This window comes from Emys orbicularis, chromosome 9 (genome assembly GCF_028017835.1).
Source record: "Emys orbicularis isolate rEmyOrb1 chromosome 9, rEmyOrb1.hap1, whole genome shotgun sequence".
NCBI lineage: Eukaryota > Metazoa > Chordata > Testudines > Emydidae > Emys > Emys orbicularis.
Genome location: NC_088691.1, coordinates 34,384,889 through 34,407,373, shown reverse-complemented (window position 1 = coordinate 34,407,373; position 22,485 = coordinate 34,384,889). Strand labels below are relative to the sequence as shown.

The following is a 22,485-nucleotide window of genomic DNA, read 5'->3' as shown; positions in this document are numbered from 1 at the left end:
GGGAGAGTCTAGGCTCTGACCTCTGGGAGTCGGTCTCTCACGGCAACAAGGAGGCCGTGTCATTGAGCCAAATATGGTGCAAATCTAAGAAACTGATAGAGACGCTTGCGGCAGAAGCCGAGGTCCAGTCAGCCATTAATGACCTCTCTTGGCCAAAAGAGGAGCCGCCTTGTGTGTTGTCGGTGGGAGCCCGTGAGTTCTTTGGGGGTGAGGACACTATCATACCACTCATCCCCAGTGCACCCGAAGTTGATTCTAGTACCGTCCCGTTACCGGACGACCCCGCGGATAGAATGGAGGTCTCGAGCCCAGAAGGGAATAAGTCACAAGAATTTCGGGCGGAAATGTACAAACAGGGCCTTCAGCTACAGGACATGCTGAATCAGTTGTCCCATTTGGCCGGTGAGAGCCATCCCCCGCAGTCCCACACATTGCGAGCCCTGAACCAGCCCGGCTTTCCTGTCACCAATAATGTTTGTACCCCAGAGTTCCGGGCGGAGTTCCAGGGGCAGGGTGAGCAGTTACGGAATAGGTTGGAAAAAATGGCAGAACCGGGCTTATCTAGCTTTGAAAGGACATATAGGAAAAAACCACCGGATAAGATCCCTCCGGCGGATGATGTAGCCACCCCCTGTCCTCGTTGTGGTTTGTGGGGCTGCGCGATTGGGTGCACCGGACGGGATAACGTGTCCACGCACCGGCCACTGGATGTCACCAACCCGTTTGCCCCGAAGCCTCTGGCATACTCATCCGATGTTTCCACCGATGCGGGTCCCCGGTGGGTTCCAGCGAAGTGGGTCCGGCCGTGGCTCAAGACACGAATTGCTGAGGAGCCCGACGCCGCCACGCAGGAGCCGGACGACGACCCCGCGACACCGGACCTGCACTTGTTGTTTGTCACAGCCTAGACACCTGATAATGCTGTACTTCTATTTGTTCGGACTCCTTATCATAGGAGCAGGGGTCTTTGTATGTCCAAACTCTGTACCTTTTGTTAACCCACGACAAAATGTTTGGGTCACCTGGGCGAACCAGGCTGGCCAAGAAGCCTTTTTTGCTTGTCCATGGCCACCCCATCGGATCCCTTTAGAAAATGTCTTATTGGCTATCCTTATTTACACCCCGATGGTTTTCGTGGGTATTTACGTAATATTACGTTTCTTAATAGTTCCTTATTTAAGAAAAAGGGGGGAGTTGTGGGGATGTATCATCCTTACGCCAACCTAATGGAAAGTTCCATGAGAAAGTAAGGGTCACGATGGGACACTTGCCAGGCAATGGCTCATGGCCTTGTAAAACAAAGGCGCCCCCTGGTGGTCTAGGGATTATATAAGATGAGGTAAACAAAGTAATAAATCATGGCCTTATGTAAGGCCCCCTGGTGGTCTAGGGGTTATATGAGGTAAACAAGGTAATAAATCATGGCCTTATGTAAGGAACGATTGAACCAATCGGTGTGGGGCTATACATGTGATAAACACATGATTCTCCTTCTTGTCCAATCCGTAGATGTGTAATTATAGCCTAATTGTGTTATGTAATGTTGAGAAAGACTATAAAAGAAAGCTTGTAATAAACAGAGTTCGGTTCAGCTTGCAACCACATTGGTCGTGTGCTTTATTCGCTCCGCCTGGGACGCCACACTGAAGCACTGATCAAAGGGGAGAGCCTGGCTGAAGAGCAACCAGCCAGCCTGTGATGAGAAGCATCTAAGTTTGTAAGGGCACTGAAAATGTTAAAATCAGCTTAGAATGCATTTTGCTTTTATTTCATTTGACCAAATCTGAATTGTTGTGCTTTGACTTATAATCACTTAAACTTTATCCTTGTAGTTAATAAATCTGTTTGTTTATTCTACCTGAAGTAGTGCTTTTGGTTTGAAGCGTGTCAGAGACTCCTCTTGGGATAACAAGCCTGATACATATCAATTTCTTTGTTAAATTGACGAACTCAAATAAGCTTGCAGGGTCCAGCGGGCATAACTGGACACTGCAAGATGGAGGTTTCCAGGGTTGTGTCTGGGACCGGAGATATTGACTAGTGTCATTCAGTTGCACAATCCAAGGAGCAGCTTACATGCTAGAGGCTGTGCGTGAACAGCCCAGGAGTGGGGGTTCTCACAGCAGAGCAGGGTAACACTGGCTCCCAGAGTCAAGGATTGGAGTAACCTAGCAGATCACTGGTCCAGATAACACCAGAGGGGAACGTCACACCCATATTTTGGGTGCTACCAAAATCTAAATAATACATTATAGTGATACTGTGATAAAAATGGGAAGCTAGTTTTCAAAGTAGTACAGAAGATGACATTTTGGAGGACATCTTTCAAAACACACACACATTTTCTGGGACTACTAGAAATTCAAACATTTTGGGCACATGCACATAAAAGTATATAGCCAAAAAAGTATACACTTTGATAAAACACATCTTATGTCAGGGGTACCCTCTTTCTAGAAGATGTTTCTGTATTATTCAAAGTTATTCGCCATATTTTGTTGGCAAATAATTCTTATTCTATATCGCTTTTGTGAAGTTTGTTCCAAGTATACAACGTGTGAAATCTGAAATTTAAGCAGAGTGATGTGACCTCAGTCACATGCTATGTTTTTCCTTAAGGTCTTAAAATCTTAGAACGTCTGTTGTCAGTGCTAACCAAGAGTGAGTTCAATTCACTTTCCGCCAACATTCGCCACTATTTACTTAGATTTGCTGTTTCCACAAACCTCCTGCTCTTAAAAATCACTTGCAAACATGTCTGCAGAAACCAAACACAAAAGTCACTCAGTTCTAAAATTATGCAAAATATGATCAGAAAGAATGATATAAAGTATCACTCTATGGCAAAAAAGAGAAACACTACACTTACAATGTGACTAAAAATATATATTTGTTTCAACAAGCCATGGGCATTAACCAATGAACTACTTGTAACCAGGGCCGGCTCTAGGCACCAGCAAAGCAAGCAGTTGCTTGGGGCAGCAAATTTGCAGGGGCACAAGAATCCAGCATGGGAGCTGAGAACCAACAGGAGGCCCTGGGAGCTGTAGTTCCTTGGTTAGCTCCCTGCCTATAGAGCCAGCCCTGGACCAGGGAAAGAACTACATTTCCCAGCATTCCCTTGGCTGCAATTAACAGGAAAGGGAGGGGGAAGGAGTGTGGAACTGAAACCTCATGCTGCAGCTTGCTGTGAATGGTAGGGACCGAGCCAGCTCTAGGTTTTTTGCCGCCCCCCTCCCCAGCCCTGGCTCCCCCCGCACCCCTATGTTGCCCCAGCCCTGGACTCTCCCCTGCCCACACCCCCTGCTGCCCCAGCTCTGGCCCCCACCTGCACCCCCTGAAGCCCCAGCCCTGGGCTCTCCCCCCACCCGCATCTCCTGCCACCCCAGCCCTGGGCTCTTCTCCCCCGCCCCCACATCTCCTGCCACCCCAGCCCTGGGCTCTTCTCCCCCCCCGCCACACCTGCACCCCCTGCTGCCTCAGCTCTGGCCCCCACCTGCACCTCCTGCCGCCCCAGCCCTGGGCTCTTCCCTCCCCTCCCCCCCCCCCCCGCACCCACATCTCCTGCCGCCTCAGCTCTGGCCCCCACCTGCACCTCCTGCCGCCCCAGCCCTGGGCTCTCCCCCAAAGAAAGAATTGGGTGGACTAAATGGACAGTGCACCTCTCTATCTGAAGCCTAGCAAGGGAGGTATGTGGATCCCACTAGAATTTAAAATGAAAAGTAAGGGAGGGGAGGCTCTGGACCTGGGCAGCTTTAGATACAGTACCAGGCACGTAGGAGGATTTACACTTCTGAGCCATGGAAGCAGAAATTGACTTTTCCTTTCCAGATTTAGCTAATATTCAGAAAGGGAATCTAGCACCTGCCTTCCAGATTTGAACACCTCAAAATTCAGGAGTGCTCAAGCTCAATTGGGGCAGCTGTTACTTAATTTCTCCCAAATCAAATATACTGATCCACTGTAACTTGCTGTAGAAAAAGTAGAATAAATTGAGCAAGAAATGCTTCCCAGTGGTTATTAGGACTGGAATTGCTATTTTCAACAGCCATTGCTTTTTTTTTTTTTTTTTTTTAGTTTTAGTTTTGGTTTTATTTGTTTAAAAGGAAGACAGTGATATTGCATTGGCAAATTTCCCATAGAAACAAAGAATGGAACAAAAGAATAATAAAGGCACCTCAACTTTTCCTCATTTATGTAGGACAGTCTTATAATATGCATCCAGATATCCTTCAATCACACAAGCTGAAAATTGTTCCACTTTACTGCAATTCTGTAACCATATGGGAGCCAATCCTGTCTGTGTTCTGTGCACATCCAAAATTCCTGCTGAATGACCCGCCCTGGGAGCGAGTTACCAGTGACCCAGGGCTGGGGCGGCAGGAGGGTGCAGTTGGGGGCGGGGAGAGAGAGAGCCCAGGGCTGGCGGGGGGGGGGGGGGGGGGAGGGAGGGGGAGCCAAAAATTTTTTTGCTTGGGGCAGCAAAAAACCTAGAGCCGGCCCTGCTTGTAACACATGAGAAATTATGACAAAACTACTAAGCTTGGGTTATCAGTTTGAAGTATAGATCTTAAAGTATAGAGTTATGTAAAAGATTATTGCTCTAATCACTGTATTTATGGTGCTACTCTTAAACACTTTATTTATCCCTGTTAATTTCTATAAGATTTTAAAATTTGTAATATATTGCAAATGTAAAATATGCTGGTAGAGATAAAGTTCTACAGAAATTACTCTTAAAAAAACTATAGGCAATATATAGGGAACATAGCAAGAATTTAACAGACATTTAATAGAATTTGCAATTTTTTTCCACCCAGCTTGCATGTGGAGCTAGAAGAAAGTGTATCTGCAAGAATTGACACTACCATTTTCAGGCAGTTAACTGTGAGACTGAGGACATAAAGAACACTTCAGACTAACTGTCTTATTTTTTTTACTTCAGTGGATAAACATATCCATCATCATGGATTACTTAGACCTTAGACTACAGACCTGCAACAAAGGTAAGGGGGAAAATATGAAGGGAAACTAAAAAAGGAGCCGTGCTTTGATACAGGAGGCGTTCCTACAAATGTTAGAGAAAATGACAAATTGGCTATTAGGAAGGATACCTTTACCTTCTTCCTGCTGTTATATTCCAAAATAGAGACATGAAGAGTTTTTAAATGTAGCCATTTGAAATAAAAATCATTGGAGCCTTACTCTAATTAAAGTCCAGAAAGTTGATGATTTTTAAAAGCTCATTTAACACAAGAAATATGCAAATAAATGTTTCGGATAGGACATGATTGACAGAAATGAAGAAAATTGTCATCAGTGGATTTCTAAACTATCTGTGCTTAAAAGCTAGAGCAGGGTTTACAGGGGCCTTACATCCCAAATTAAGGCACGTGTTTTGTCCTGTCAAAGTTCTGATGCAACCTGTGCTTAAAAACTAGAGCAGGGTTTACAGGGGCCTTACATCCCAAATTAAGGCACGTGTTTTGTCCTGTCAAAGTTCTGATGTAACCACACAAGCCCATATTTCTGTGATGAACAATAGGAAAGAGTAATGGTGAAAATGGGTAAGAGCTTGAAAATGTCCTATTTCCCCCTTCCCCCCTGCACTCCAGGGCTCTGGTTCTGGACGCTTTACAAGAGATAAAGAAAAGAAAGCCCAAAGTGAAAGATAAACCTTTTGAAACTGATGATGAAAAAGACAATTGTACACTGATTACACTAAGAGAATTTAAGCACTGCAAATATAAAAATCACAGCTAAATAAAGCCAGTAAGTGACATGCAAAGAAAAAGACATGAAAGAGTTCTCTCAAACACAGATTTTTGATATACAGTCAGCAAAATTGGGCAAAATAAGTATGTGTCACAGGATTGATGTTAGACAAGAATATTTATAAACAAGGGTGGGAGAGGAATTTCAGAGAATGTAAAATCTTCTGTTTCATGTTAAACACGGGGAAAAATATGTGTTTTTTTTTAAACAGACAAGGGGCCTCATTTTTCACTCCACTATCCATTGGGAGTCTTTTATATCCACTTTGCATATGTGTAAATGACTGTACAAGTTGTATGACAACAGAACATTAATCTTGGAAAAGAGTATGTAATGTAAATTTAGATACCGTTATGAGCCACACTTCTGTAATAGTAAGAGTATAATATTGTTGTCATAAGCAGGCGTGGTCTCCAGCTGATCCACAGCTGCAGCTCCCATAAACACTAATGTAGTTTACACAAACCTATAGAGTCAAGCATATAGCCCAGCTTATCATTCATATCCTTTCCAGTGGCTTTTGGAATTTTAGCCAATCAAATTATGCTTCATTATATTCTAGCTAAAGAATAGGTAGATAATTGAGTAGGGAGAAAAGATTAGTGGTTCCTAGATTTACTGATAAACGATCTAGGTAAATATTACACCTGGGTTTCTGAAAGTACTCTCTGGTTTCTGGAAGGTTAAATTGGATTCCTTTGGATGGATAGATGTTCCATTTAATTGTTTGCAGCAACTGACATAAATAACATTTTTAAAGAAAGTGCTAAGTACTCTCCCTCCCTACTCAAACTTTTCTTCATTTCAATTAGGGCTCAGAGAACACTCTGTATCTCCCATTGAAACTGAGCAAAATGGAGGTTCCAGGAAGTGTGACTGATCTTTTTATGCCCTCACACACATATTTTTAATCTCCCCTTTACACTCCTTTGTTCCAGCAAGAAATGCAGAGACCACTAAAGGATGGATTATTTTTGCAGTACTTCTGCTCTAACTGAAATCTGTAGGTACCACAAATCAAACAGGAGAACCTATTCATTAATAATTACTACTTTGTGGAGACTCAATCTATAATTCATCTCATCTTTGTATGAGCATCTGAACTTCATGGTGGTTCTTCTGGATCAAACCAAACGATTCTGAGGTTTCTCCATCATTTTTTCTACTTTTATTAAAAACACAATAATTGGAACTTACATGTCACTTTAAAAAGCATTGCCAACATTAATTATCACAACATGAGTGTGAAGTACACAATTTCCTCATTTTGCAAATAGGGGAACTAAGGCATAATGAAATTAAGGCCCACATTTTGAAATGTGTCCATAAATTATGGGTCCATTACTTGATACTGATAAGGTCTGATTTTCAGAGGTACTGAGCTCCCACTAACTTTGACTGTAGTTGTGAGTGCTCCGCAACCAAAAATTGAGGCACTCAAAATTAGTGGGCAGGCACATTTCAACATTGGGCATAAATAATGTGTCCAACGTAAAACAGTGATTCACTGAGAGTCAGGAGTAGAGCTCAAAATTCCTGACTTCTGGTCAAGTAGAGCTCAATCCTGCAAAACAAACAGCTTCTGGTTGTTTTGTTTTTTTAAAAAAGGTTGAATATTATGATGTGATGCTGTCGCCAAAAAAGCAAATGCAATTTTAGGTTACATTAACAGAGGCATAGCATTCAAGTCACGGGAGGTGATAGTACCACAGTATTTGGTGCTGGTTAGGCCTCAGCTGGAGTACCATGTCCAATTTTGGTCACCAATGTATAGAAAAAAATGTAGAGAAACTGGAAATGATCCAGAAGTGAGTGACAAAAATGATCGAAGGAATGGAATACAAGTCATATGAGAAAAGGCTGAAGGAACTGGGTATTTTTAGTTTGAAAAAGAGCAGATTACGGGGGGGCAATGATAGCGGTCTTCAAATACTTGAAAGGCTGCCATAAAAAAGATGAAGAAAAGTTGTTCTCTCTTGCCAAAGAGGGCAGGACTAAAGGGAATGGGTTCAAACTACAGCATAGCAGATTTAGATTAAATCTCAGGAGATCATGGAAGCTCCTTCACTGAAGGTTTTCAAAAGGAGGCTGGATAGCCATCTGTCTTGGATGGTTTAAACACAACAAATCCTGTATCTTGGCAGGGGTTAAACCGGATGACCCTTGTGGTCCCGTCTAACCCTATGGTTCTATGATTGTATGACATCTAGGCAGCTTTAAATATACACCTTCTTCCATCATTGTCCTGTATATTTCAGTGTTTGGGGCTGTTTTGTTTTGATGAAATCGTACACCCATGATAATATCTGTTTAGAATTATACATAGTTTTAAAATTCATTATCTATTTGGATAAGCTTGAGATTTTATAGTGTCCTGTGTTTTGCTATGTACAATCCAACACATATGGCATAGTTGCATAACTTGTGTATTTTTCCACACACATTCATATGGCCATTGATAATTGTTTTCCTAAATCATAAATTGATTGTGCGTGATTAGAGGAGAAAAATCCCCAAAATATAATGAGGATCTACTTCAAATATTCAAGTTTTGTTTATCAGATGTGTTCACAACCTTTTTGATTGTCCACATAACAGACTTAAAAAGTGGCTTACATTAGTTTAAACTGTAAGCTCTTTGGGGCAAGCAGAATTTCTTTCTGTGAATTTCTACAAACCTTAGCACAATGGGGCTTAGGTCCTAACTAACTTGAATGTTATAGTGACAGTATAAACTTTGGAATATACAATAATGCAATTTTTTCAGGATTGTGTTATAAATATATTCCCCATTTGTGGCATTATACTAGCACTGTCTAGTAGACAGTAACGCTAATTCAGTACATACGCTCACGAAGGTAGGTCTTCTAATCCTTGATTCTGCAATAACCATTCCAGTAATGGCTCCTGTTTATGTTTTCTGCAGCGATGTAAAAGTGCCAGAGAGTCCGTGCTGCATGAACATTGATTTCTCAGTTTGCATAAATCACAGAGCCCTATGTGCTAATAGGCCAACAGAAGACACATTAAATTCTCAGCAGAGCCATTTATGCTATTATGACCTACCAAATGACTACTTCTTGCATTAGTGTTCTTCCATCTTCCATAAAAAGTCAATCTAAAAATTTAATAAAATAGCTTTCAATTTTTAATCAACTCTAGAGAGAGAAACCAAAGAAAGTCACACTAAATCCTAAACTTTCTTCAGTTTGAGTCAAGCTGAGGCTCACAATTCCATGGTGAGGAGCGGTCCCCCTCCATCAATATTTTGACAACAATTATTCTTTTTACCCCAACCTCTCCAGTGAATTATCAAGCCCAGGAATAAATTCTCTGCCTTTCCAACATCTGTGTTTGATTCCCCAGTCCCTCCTCTCAGCTCCCATAGATACATCCTTTCTTCTGTCATTTTATCCTCTGACACCCACAACCTGAGCACTCCCCAGCCCTCTTCGGATTACCAATCCTATTGCAAAACCCGAAGTGGCAAAACAATCCTCTTTCTCCTCCAGCCACCATCAAAAAGAGCTCACAAAGCTAAGTGATTGGGTAACAAAATGGCAAATGAAATTTAATGTGGAAAAAATAACCCCAACTATACATACAATATGATGGGGGCTAATTTAGCTACAACTAATCAGGAAAGAGATCTTGGATAGTTCTCTGAAGACGTCCACACAGTGTGCAGCGGCAGTCAAAAAAGCAAAAAGGGTGTTAGGAATCATTAAAAAAGGGATAGAGAATAAGACGGAGAATATCTTATTGCCCTTATATAAATCCATGGTACACCCACATCTTGTATACTGCATACAGATGTGGTCTCCTCATCTCAAAAAAAGATATACTGGCATTAGAAAAAGTTCAGAAAAGGGCAACTAAAATGATGAGGGGTTTGTAATGGGTCCCATAAGAGGAGAGATTAAAGAGGCTAGGACTTTTCAGCTTGGAAAAGAGGAGACTAAGGGGGGATATGATAGAGGTATATAAAATCATGAGTGGTGTGGAGAAAGTGAATAAGGAAAAGTTATTTACTTGTACCCATAATATAAGAACTAGGGGCCACCAAATGAAATTAATGGGCAGCAGGTTTAAAACAAATAAAAGGAAGTTCTTCTTCACACAGCGCACAGTTAACCTGTGGAACTCCTTGTCTGAGGAGGTTGTGAAGGCTAGGACTATAACAGGGTTTAAAAGAGAACTAGATACATTCATGGAGGTTAAGACCATTAATAGCTATTGGCCAGCATAGGTAAGGAATGGTGTCTCTAGTCTCTGTTTGTTAGAGGGTGGGGATGGATGGCAGGAGAGAGATTACTTGATTATTACCTGTTAGGTTCACTCCCTCTGGGGCACCTGGCATTGGATACTGTTGGAAGACAGGATACTGGGCTGGATGGACCTTTGGTCTGACCCAGTATGGCCGTTCTTATGTTTATGTTCTCTCCCAAGCTCCCCACCTCTCTCTTTCTCATTAGCCAAAGAGGAGGGACTGGTATGCTGTTGAATGTAAACAGGAATGTATGCTCCATTTTAAGCCCATTTTTGAATGCCACCCCAATTATTGTTGCAGTATGTACTGTGACAAAGTTCCTCCTCTTTCTTGGTGGGTCCTGCGCTTATTGGCGGATTTTCTTGCCTCAGAGATTCACCATGTGGGTTGGGGAACAGCCCAGAGACCTTCTCCTCTGGAAGAACCCACAGTCCAGGTCAACTGGGAGGTTTGGGGGGAGCCCAGGCCCGCCCTCTACTCCGGGTTCCAGCCCAGGGCCCTGTGGACTGCAGCTGTCTATAGTGCCTCCTGTAACAGCTGCATGACAGCTACAACTCCCTGGGCTACTTCCTCATGGCCTCCTCCAAACACCTTCCTTATTCTCACCACAGGACCTTCCTCCTGGTGTCTGATAATGCTTGTGCTCCTCAGTCCTCCAGCAGCACACCCTCTCAGCTCCTTGCGCCTCTTGCTCCCAGCTCCTCATACTCGCACCACAAACTGAAGTGAGCTCCTTTTAAAACCCAGGTGCCCTGATTAGCCTGCCTTAATTGATTCTAGCAGCTTCTTCTTAATTGGCTCCAGGTGTCCTAATTAGCCTGCCTGCCTTAACTGGTTCTAGCAGGTTCCTGATTACTCTAGTGCAGCCCCTGCTCTGGTCACTCAGGGAACAGAAAACTACTCATCCAGTGACCGGTATATTTGCCCTCTACCAGACTCCTGTACCCCACTGGTCTGGGTCTGTCACAGTACGTAAGTACGTACATATGTACACACACACACACACGACATCCACTGCCCAAGTTCCTCTGTGATGGAGAAAGCCACAGAGCCACAGGTAGGCAGAGGAGGAAGAAGTTGGGAGCCACTGCCTTCCTCCTTTCATCCTCCCATGGCTTAAAATGTGGCATACATTCCTATTTACACTCAGCAGTATAGCAGGCCATTATTTGAGTTCACATAAAACTGCACCACTCATTGTTTTGGAGGAAGAGGAAGTCAAAAAGAAAGATATGTAATAAGAGAGCATGCAATCATGACAAAGAGTAAGAGGCTGTCGGTCTCAGGGCAGAGTCTTCCAGCGCAGTTATCTTTTGGCATAAATAATCAACTGCATCTATATTTATCCAGGAAACATTTCATTACCATTAATATAGTTCTATGGTTAATGGCCCACATGACGTGCCAAATGCTGACTGAGAAAACCCAATACCTGGAAGTTTAATGAAGGCTTAATTGGATTAGCAACATTTGGAAGATCAAAGGAACCTCATCTTTCTGACAACACAAAACATGATAATTCATAGATTTTCCTCTATAAGTAGTTAAACAGGAATGTATGTCCATTTTAATCCCATTTGTGAATGCCACCCCACCTATTGTGCCACTAATATACATATATTTATAGTACCACCACTTACTGAGAGACTGAATTTATCCAGTATCTTGACACCCACTACAGGCATGTATGGGCTAGGAATATGGTACCTATTTAAGAGTGCACTTCAGTACTGTTACAACAGTTTATGACAGGAAGTAAGAATACCAAAATTGGTTGAAACTTTTCTACTTTTTCTCCGCTCATGTGACATGTTTGTCTGGAAGCACAGGATTACACTATTATTGATAAAGTGTTTGCTGGGAACTTGCAGTGTTTCTCTACTCCTATATAAACCAAATGATTACAGGATCACAACCGCATCACATTGACAGCTCATAGTCATCCTGTGATTAACCAATACACCCAGGTCTTTCTCCTCCTCTGTCACTTCCAACTGATAAGTCCCTAGTTTATAGCAAACATTCTTGTTGTTAGTCCCTAAATGCATGACCTTGCACTTTGAACTATTAAATTTCATCCCATTTCTATTACTCCAGTTCCCCAGCTTATAGCAACAATTCTTGTTGTTAGTCCCTAACTGCATGACCTTGCACTTTGCACTATTAAAGTTCATCCCATTTCTATTACTCTAGTTTTCAAGTCCTCCAAGTCTTCTTATATGATATTCCAGTCCTCTTCCATATTGGCAATACCTTCCAACTTTGTGTCATCGCAAATTTTGTTAGCACACTCCCACTTTTTTGTGCAAGGTCATTAACAAAAATGTGAAATAAGATTGGTCCCAAGACCAGTCCCTGAGGAACTCTACTTGTAACCTCCCTGTAGCTGGACAGTTCACCTTTCAGTATGACCCACTGTAGTTGCCCCTTTAACCAGTTCCTTATCCACTTTTCAATTCTCATATTAATCCCCAGCTTTTCCAATTTAATTTATAATATCCACTTTGGGGAGACTCAAAGAGCTTGGCATATTTAGCCTAACAAAATTAAGACTGAGGGGAAATATGATTGCTCTTTATAAACACATATGAAGGATAAATACCAGGGAGGGAGAGGAGTTATTTAAGTGCCAATGTGGACACAAGAACAAATGAATATAAACTGGACATCAAGTTTAGGCTCAAAATTAGGCGAAGGTTTCTAACCATCAGTGGAATGAAGTTCTGGAACAACCCTCCAAGGTGAGCAGTGGAGGCAAAAAACCTAACTGGCTTCAAGACTGAGCTTGATAAGTTTATGGAGGAGATGGTATGACAGGACTGCCTATGATGGCATATGGCCCATCGGCAACTGCTAATAGCAAAAATCCCCAATGGCTGGAGATGGGACACTAAATGGGGAGGGCTCTGAGTTACTACAGAAAATTCTTTCCCAGTGGGTCTTGCTCAGGGTCTAACTGATCGCCATATTTGGGGTCAGGAAGGAATTTTCCCCTGGGTCAGATTGGCAGAGACCCTGGGGGGGGGGGTTCGCTTTCCTCTGCAGCATGGGGCACAGGTTACTTGCAGATTTAAACTAATATAAATGGTGAATTCTCTGTAACTTGAAGTCTTTAAACCATGATTTGAGGACTTCAGTAACTCAGCCAGAGGTTAGGGATCTATTTCAGGAGTGGGTGGGTGAGGTTCTGTGGCTTGCAATGCATAGGAGGGTTCCTTCTGACCTTGAAGTCTATGATTTCTGTGTTGTAGGTAATTTATATTATTATATACATTACTATAGCTCCTAGGAGGCCTTCTCATGGACCAGGGCAATGGTGTGCTAGCTACTGTACAACACATAACAAAAAGACGGTCCCTGCCCCAATGAGTTTACAATCTATGTTCCTTCCCTTTAAATTATGCTAAATACAAATGCAGAAAGGATATAATTTTGTTTTTATGGTAGTTGTACGTGGATATCTTGTACAATACATTTATGTAATATACTTTAAGTGTTTCCGTGTTCTTCCACTTCCATACTTGCTATACAAATCAAACTTTAATACAATTTGATTTGTTTTCCTCTTGGTTTTATATATCTATATATAATAAAATATTAATAACTATTAATAAAGCGTGTATGTTAACCTTCAGGGCATGGTGCAAAGTACATCAATTTATTTGTGCTTTTCCCTGAGGGGTATATATTTATACTCTATTTTAATATGTGAGTGAATATATTTTTCTAGTTAACATTTAATATCAATTTTGTATTGTCTAAATTTGTACATACACCCAGAGGCAACAGTGCTGTTGCATTATTAAAGGTAAATAAATAAGCAAATTACATAAAATATTTTAATTCAACAGCCCAAGCTCACACCAATGTTTATCACATAGGGCCCAATCTGTAAATACATGCCTAAATCCTAGACATAATCAGGCCCTGGTGTTAGAAATGAATAGCACAAATGTTACAGACTGATACATATTCACGTTAGTTTATCATAGTTAATATCAAACCCTTGGAAAGCCTTAAAAATATTGAGTAATGCATAAAAAATGTACTTAATAAATAGCAATTCTCTGACGGGAAAAGATTCAATTCTCCCATCATCACATGCCCCCATCCACATTTTGTATAAACTATTGTTTCAATTGGCTTCTCTTTTTGAAGAGCCATATTCTTCTATAGCCAATTGCTTGATTAATGTGTTTCTGATTTTGGCTGTGGAATTTCCCAAAGGAATTATTATACAATGATCTGAATTTCATGCTTCCGTATCTTTGATATTAAATAGCCTTTTCTTTTCAAAGAAGGCATACAATTTTTTTTAAACCCTTTTAAAAATATTTTTACTTGTTACTGGCGTTTTCAGGGTTATAATATATAGAGAGAACTCAATGGGTGGCCAAGACCTATAGCAATCTAATTGCAGCAGAAATTCCTAGATCAAATAGATAGATATGTATGTATGCAGTAATAACATTCCATGTGTGTATATATATTATAAGCGGTGCTCGCAGCATAGCCTTTTAAGGTACAGAACACTTCCCTATATATGCTTATAACTTTGCCAAACTAACCATTTGGGCTGCATTTTTTTCTCCATGGGGGCCTCAGTCTGAAAATGGTCCAGCCATTTCCAAGAAGGAGGCAAGTAAAAAATATATTGTTTTGCCCATGTTAAAAAAAAATAAAATCTGATAGCCTTTTCTTTGAAAGGCTCTACTGCTCTTATTCTTTGGAACATGCCTGAAATTTGGCAGGGGGGTGACCTTTGTATAAATGATGTGCCTTTTGCTGTCCCTGTGAAAATACGTTGAAATTTGGCCAAGTTATTTACCTTTGAAAAACTGCAGAGAGATTTCTTAGCTTTTAGCTACATAGAAGATCACAACCTACTATGATCAGTGACTTTGTTAGCTCAAGTAGCAGAGGTCTGTGCAGTGGATCTAAGGGATCCAACCCTGCTGATGACCCATGTTGGCATCAATATGATGCCACTTGATAGAATTTCTGGGGCTTTTCAGTTTGCTTTTAAAAAAAATCTAGGAAATGACACACAAAAAGCTATGTTAAAAGAACATTAAAGGGGCAAAGTCAAACACTCAAAAGTTAGGAAATGCTAGAATTAAGGTTGCCTCTCCAACTTTATTTTGCCCCTCTCCTGCCCTGGTGCACATGGCATTATGATACACTTTTTAACTATATGACAACACACTATTTTCTTCCACAGGACCCTCTCTCATTCAGTGCACAGGATGGCCCTATTCTGGGGATGGATTAGGTTTATGGAGTGAAGTAAAGTGATGTCTGCAGGACCCTTGCTTCATTTGTGGCAGATGTTAAAAGTATGTAGTGAGTGAAGCAGGGGATTTGCAGGACGAGAAAGGACACTCATGGATAAGGCAGCTGAATGCCACCTTGGAGAACTGGAATCTCTCCCTATCTCTGCTACAGAGATCCTATGTGATGCTGGCCAAGTCACTTAAACTAAACTTTTCACATGTGATAACTAACTCTGTACTCCTTTTTTTCTGGATGCTTGACTTAAGATACTGGGGTCTGATTTGCAGACATGGGCAGGTATCAAAGGCAGGGGAAGGCAAAGCCTACCCAAATTGCCTGCGTGGCCCTTCCCACACTCCACCCCCAGGCTCCCTCCTGCTTCCCGCCGCAGTCTGCTGTGGCTCTTGGCTGGCGGCTGGGTCAGTGGTGCTGGAACTGGGGGAGAGGGGGCAGGGGACCATAGCCCGCCCCCTTCCCCTCCTCCACCCCCTGAGGCCCCATTCCCAGCCAGGCCACCGTGGAGCCCAGCCGGGGAGCCCAGGCAGCTGTGCGGAGCCGCAGCAGACCCTCCATCTGCTCGGTGTGCGGGGGGGCTGAGAGCAGCCACTGGCCCGTGTCCCCGCCCCGCCGGGCTCCCCGGGTCAGGAGGGGGTCCATGACACCACGCCGACTCCCCACAGCTGCCCACGTGGCTCTTCCCGACCTGGCTCCAGCTGGGGGAGGGAAACGCCTTGGAGCCGCAGCCTGGCCACAGTAAGAGCAGCACAGGCAGCTGTGAGGAACCGCGGAGTTGCGGACCCTCCACCTGTGGGGGCAGGGACACAGACTGCAGGCTGCTCGGGCCCCCCGCACCGCAGACAGGGAGAGGGTCTGCCACGGCTCCCCACAGCTGCCCTCCCGGCACTTCTCATGGCTGGGCTGCAATTCCAAGGCCAGAGCCGGGCTGGGGAGAGCTGCACAGGCAGCTGTGAGGAACCGCGGAGTTGCGGACCCTCCACCTGTGGGGGCAGGGACACAGACTGCAGGCTGCTCGGGGCCCCGCACCGCAGACAGGGAGAGGGTCTGCCACGGCTCCCCACAGCTGCCCTCCCGGCACTTCTCATGGCTGGGCTGCAATTCCAAGGCCAGAGCCGGGCTGGGGAAAGCTGCACAGGCAGCTGTGGGGAGCCTGGGTCCCTCCATCTGCTCTAGGTGGGGGGCCTGGGACACGGGCAGGGGGCTTCCTTTACCTCCACTTTGGGCAAGTCCCACCCCCAGCCTCCCCCACTTTTGGGAGGGCTCCAGTGCCCTTTCCCCAGGCTGGGGCTAGTGGGAGCCAAGCTGCAGTCAAGGATTCCCACCACCTGGCACTCCGGGGCTGTAGGCCGTGCTGTCTGCCCAACTGGCGCTCCCAGGTGGGGCTGCGCTGCCCACCCGCCACGCTGGGGTGCGTGCTCAGCTTCCTGCCCACCTGCCGGGTGCTCTGGGGCTTGGGAGGGCTCTGGGTTCCGGCAGGAGGGGAGGGGCCTCAGGGAAGAAGGCCAGCCGGGGGCTAGCCTCCCCAAATCCTGCTGCCCATGAGTACAAAGTACTCAGCTGCGATAAAAGTCACTGGGAGCTGCTGTGAATATATGAAGTACTGTATAATGCTAAGTACACTGGAAAATCAGTTCCTAGGTGTCTCTGATTGGGCACCCAATATAAGTGGATACTTTTGACATTAACCTGTCAGTATCTTGGCTTCCCATCATTAAATGGGGATAACTCCATCCTCTCACCTGCTGGGGTCTTGTGAAAATAAATCTATTTATATTTGTGATACCATAGTGATGAGCTCTATCAAAAAGCCTATGAGGAAATAAATAATTGTTTTTTTATTCAGAGCAGTGCTTGAATAAATGTGCAGAAAATAAGGACTGGGGCCACACAATGAATGAGCAGGAGAAAACAAAATATTGAGCAGCTGCTCATTAAGTGAGCACCAATCATCCTGTGCACTGAATGAGGCAGGGGTCCTGTGGAAAAATAATATGTGATTGTGTAATTAGGGGGGAGGGATAGCTCAGTGGTTTGAGCATTGGCCTGCTAAACCAAGGGTTGTGAGTTCAATCATTGAGGGGGCCACTTAGGGATCTGGGGCAAAATCAGTACTTGGTCCTCCTTGTGAAGGCAGGGGGCTGGACTCAACTCAATGACCTTCCAGTTCTAGGAGATAGGATATCTCTATTATTATTAAGACTGTATCATAATGCACATGCCCATTTCAGGGGACGAGCGGGAACAGGGAATTAAGGTTGCAAATGTAATTCTGGCATTTGCTTTTGAGTACTTTACCTGGCAATCTTAATAATATTTATTATATATGCAAACACATACACATCCATACAGGTACACAATCTGACAAGATGATTTATTTACAGTTAATTTCACATTGGTGCTTGTGAGCACAAGAAAGCAAGGGCTTTGGGGTCTGTTTGGGAGTACTCTGATTCCCCCAAGAGGTAAAACGAAGTGTTCAGTCAATAGAATTCCATGCAGATATAAAATCCACTCACTTGGATCATCAGGATACACTATAACACCAATTGTACGTAGGAAATTACCCAATATAACTAAAAAATCAATGAGACTAATATTGTCATCAAAATGTATACATACACAGAACAATGGTCTTGATCTAAAGGATAGGTACACCTACCCCTAACATTGAATTCAATAAGCTATGCATGATGAGGCCTGATGAATATTAATCTACACATTTAATAAGATCATTATGGCATCTTAAAAAAATCTGAGTGTTTGTTTTAGCTTATCCAAAAGAGGCAGTTACTAAATGCCCCTGAGTGTGACAACCATTTTGTTTTGTCAAGTAAACAATTATCATTAATTTTAAAACCTCTTACATATCAAGTGAGTGTGTATGTGTTTAGCAGCGGTTTTAAAAAAAGCAGACAACCTTCCCTAATCCCAGTAAACTACATTTAAGTAGCATTATCAACTGCAGCATAACGGCAGAAGCCTCTGACTCTGACTCTAAACATACTTTAAGCTGACATAGCATTATTAGTTTAGGCTGTTGTACCTTTATTTTAAGGAGGGGTAAAGTGTCAGCTTTAACATTGAATTTCCTTTTTGTCAATTTGTGTCACAATCTAAGGTGTTTCCTTGTGCGTTCAATTATTTTACTTACAGCTTTTCTTTCTTTCTGTCTTTCTTTCATTCCCTCTCTTCTTTGTGCTGGAGAACTTTTACTTTCCTGTTTCAGAGACAATAGAGCAAGTAGGCCCTCTACTGAACTGACACTGCTAAGAATTCTTTAACTGGCAATTAGATAATAAGAATTAGATCTAACATATTTGCTTTTATTTCACTTACTTTTCAGTTTTTCCAGAATCTCAACCTTGACAGGGATGCTTTGCACATGAGATAGGCGCCAGTGTCTTTGAGAATCTCTATATTTGCATGTATACAGACAATCTCATCAATTCAAAACAATTTAAAAATAATTTACAGTAGCCATGGAGCTATGTCATACTAGAGAATATTAACAAATATCCACCTTGTTCCTTTCTTATAGTCACTTTGGGAGCATTCATAATTAGTATTATAAAACCTAAGTAATTTGGCTTGATGCAGCTGTGCTGCATGGAAGGTTGGGTACAGATAATCTACCCATCAACACAAGGGTAAACTGGTACTGTCACATACTGTTCCAGTCCATGAGCCTATGATCTGGAATAGCATTTGTAACTCCCCAGCAACCTTCATACAAGGATTGTGGGTTCAGTGGCTCTTCCCCTGATCTGACAGCAAACATACCCTCTGAGCTGGCCTACCTAGCCCTGCTCCCACAGCCACTCCGTCTTTGTGCCCCTGCCTCTTAACCTCCACCCCAACCCCATGCTGCAGCGGCTTTGGGCCAGCTCTATACTTCAGTGCTTTGGGCTTCTCTACAACAGTGAACTTTACCATATATTTGAGCCTCTTTGGTACTCTGATGCAGCAGGGATGTTACAAAGCAAAGATCTCATGGACCTCTCCCGCCTGGATAAAGTGGCCAGCGAGAGCTAGCTGTCAAACTCCACTCATGAAAAAGAATACAAGATGATCACTAGCTAAAGCCCAGGGATGGAAACGCAGCATTTAAAAGCATCTAGTAGAAACCTCCAGAAAGTGCTTGTAGTTACTGCCAGACTGAATGGCTCTGACAAATACATTTCAGAACTTGGAAGATAAAGATCTGATTTTCTTTTTTGTTATGAAAGCTTTGTTTTAGAATCCCCCCTCCTCATGTTATACAAAGGCTCCATAGACTTGAAAGCAAAGAACAGTAGCAGTCACAGGCTTAGCTTTGTTCCCTTGCAGGTTTACTTTTATGTGAAATCTACTTTTTAAATCTTTGCTTTTTCTTTACACACTTCAGCCACGGAGCTAAGTCTTTGCTGATGAATAATATATGTGTTCCTTTTAAATATAAAATGCTCTGTTTGACTGGAAAAAGTTCAGAGAGATCACATAAGGACAATATAGGTGTGTTTATTGTCATTTTAAGTTAACCAGGCTACTGAGTAGAGAAAGGCAGCAATGTTGTTCGTACTTTTCTCCCATTAGATTTCCATGATACAAAGATAAGAGACACTTAAATTAGAAAATTAGTATTCTCTTGTCTCGTGGAGGTGAAGTGTAGCTATCTCTATTGATGTTTTCATGTAACTATGTTCATAGAAAATGAGCAATAACTCTTATGTGATATCATAGAATCACAGAAATGTAGGGCTGGAAGGGACTTCAAGATATCATCATTCTAGTCTACCCTCACATCACACTGAGGTAGGATTAACTATATTCACACGATCCACAAACTGATTAAACAAGCTGTTCCAGTGCTTAACTATCCTTACAGTTAGAAAGTTTTTCCTAATGTCCAACCTAAATCACCCTTGCTGTAAACGGAGTTGATTATTTCTTGTCCTACCCTCAGTGGACCTGGAGAACAATTGATCACCTTCCTCTTTATAACAACCTCTTATATATTAGAAGACTTCTGTTCCCCCTCAGCCTTCTCTTCTCTAGACTAAACATGCCCAGTTCTTTCAAACTTTCCTCAGAGGTCATGTTTTTTAAACCTCTTATCATTTTTATTGCTCTCCTCTGGACTCTCTCCAGTCTGTTCACATCTTTCTTAAAGTGTGGTGCTCAGAACTGGACATAGTACTCCAGCTGAGGCCTCACCAGTGCCAAGGAAAGCAGAACAACTATCTCATGTCTTACATACAGCACTGCTGTTAATACACCCCAGCTATTCCTCTGGTATATTATAACAGACTACTCAGTGGCTGCCTGCCAAGACCCTGTAAGGGCCTGTATATTGGTTGGCCATCTGGTGGGCTGCCCCCTTTAAATAAATAATTACTCTATGTTGTAACTGTTCACTAACTAAATAGTTTGGAAAATAAAACTGATAGGGGAGGGGGATAAGCAGTAAGCAGTAGACCAGGTCATTCTCCTCCTCCTGCTCCCACCTAGCTCATCATCTTTTTCCACTTGCCCCTGATTCCTCTAATTAGATAGGCATAGATGAACAGGATGCATAGCTGCTGAAGTTGCTATTGTGAAGGACGCTATTTATGTGCTATCTGGCTGTACTTGCTTTTCTGTTGTAAGTGGACCAGTAGGCAGAAGGGCAGTGAGGACACAGAAGAAAGGGTGGTAGCAATTCATTGTACCATGATGGCGCATGTGGGATGGTCCTTGTTCCACCATCTTTCTGTCTTAATGTTCATAACTTTTAAAACATGTGATCAGAATTTGGTTAGCCCTTGGGTAGTTCTTACTGGAGATTTGAATTCTCAAGCCAATTTCAGGCTTCAGAGAAGGTATGATAGTAGGGAAGTACTGATCCTGTTCGTGGGGAGGAGCAGGACTATTCTATGCCACGGGATGTCAGCAAACCCACCAAGAGACTGGCAGGGGTTAGCCTAGTGATGGCTCTACTGCTTTGTGATAGAGTATCAGCTGAATCATAATGTGTGTCAAATTACCAGGAAGGTCAAATGGTTGATTCACTCTTGAGACCATATAGGACAGTGGCATCAGCGACAAACCAGATTCTGAGCTTTGTTATGTCTTTAAATAAAGTGCAATAGTAGTTAACGTCCTTTAGAATTCTTGCATCCTCTGAATAGCATGCAAGTGATATATAGCAAGCAATAACATTATCTATGTCTCATTGGAGCTTCACAGAAAAGAGGTACCCAACCTGATTTGCATGATTGGTCAGAATGCAATGGGGGGATGTGGTAGGTATTACTGGCCAGTCCGAGAACTAAACAGCAGTCATTATATTTTGTTCATAAATAGTCATTATATTTTGCTCATAAGTAGGGCTTCACAATTTTCAGATTAAATGAAAGTTAGCCAGTAAAAAAATCTTATCTATTTTTTACTTTTAAAAAAGCCTCTAATTCTTTTTAATCTTTTGCTGACTCTCTTGTTTTGTGATACCACATAGGTATGTCAAAATAAAAGGAAATGTGTGCTTCCTCATAGACTTACAAGCTACTTTTAAAACAAACAATGATATTGAAGCATAAATCACTAAGCATCAGATTCTGATGCTCTTACAGTGAACAGCACCTTACTCCACAAACAGTTCTCTATTACTACTACTTGTCAAGTAAGGTGCTACTCACTGTTGGCAAAATAATCTGAATCTGGCTCTAATCCAACTGATGATTCTGGCAGCAATTTATAATGCTGCTAGCATCATAATTAGATTGCAGATTTAGCAGTACAATATTTAAATAGTTTCTAACATCAATAACAGATTCCAGTAAGAGTGATCATCTTATATTTTACACGAAGAGGTACTGAGGCAGATTACTTCCACTATTATTTAAAAAATATACTGATACATTCACCTTCACCTGATTTAGTAATTTTTTTGTTCTTTTTGTTCAGGTGAATGTGTTGTTCATAATAATGAATATATAAAAACACTTAGTAATTAAATAGCACATTTCAAAGTGCTATACAAACAGTAACTAATTAATCCTCACAACACAAGGGCTATACAAATATCACCTAGTTAATCCTCACAATTACGTAAGTGGATAAGTATTATTATCTCCTTTTTTCAGTTTCAGAAAGCAAAAACACTGGTTAAATGAGTTGTCCAAGGTGACATA

General features: G+C 42.3%; 1 protein-coding gene across 1 annotated transcript in view; it reads right to left on the bottom strand.

Moving 5' to 3' along the window:
* The window catches only part of PCDH11X (protocadherin 11 X-linked), a 665,297-nt gene that overhangs the window by 265,801 nt on the left and 377,011 nt on the right, over positions 1–22,485 (bottom strand). The window contains exon 4 of the mRNA XM_065410330.1: positions 9,911–9,918. Within this exon, the coding sequence (XP_065266402.1) occupies positions 9,911–9,918 (8 nt within the window). The remainder of the gene's footprint in view (positions 1–9,910; positions 9,919–22,485) is intronic.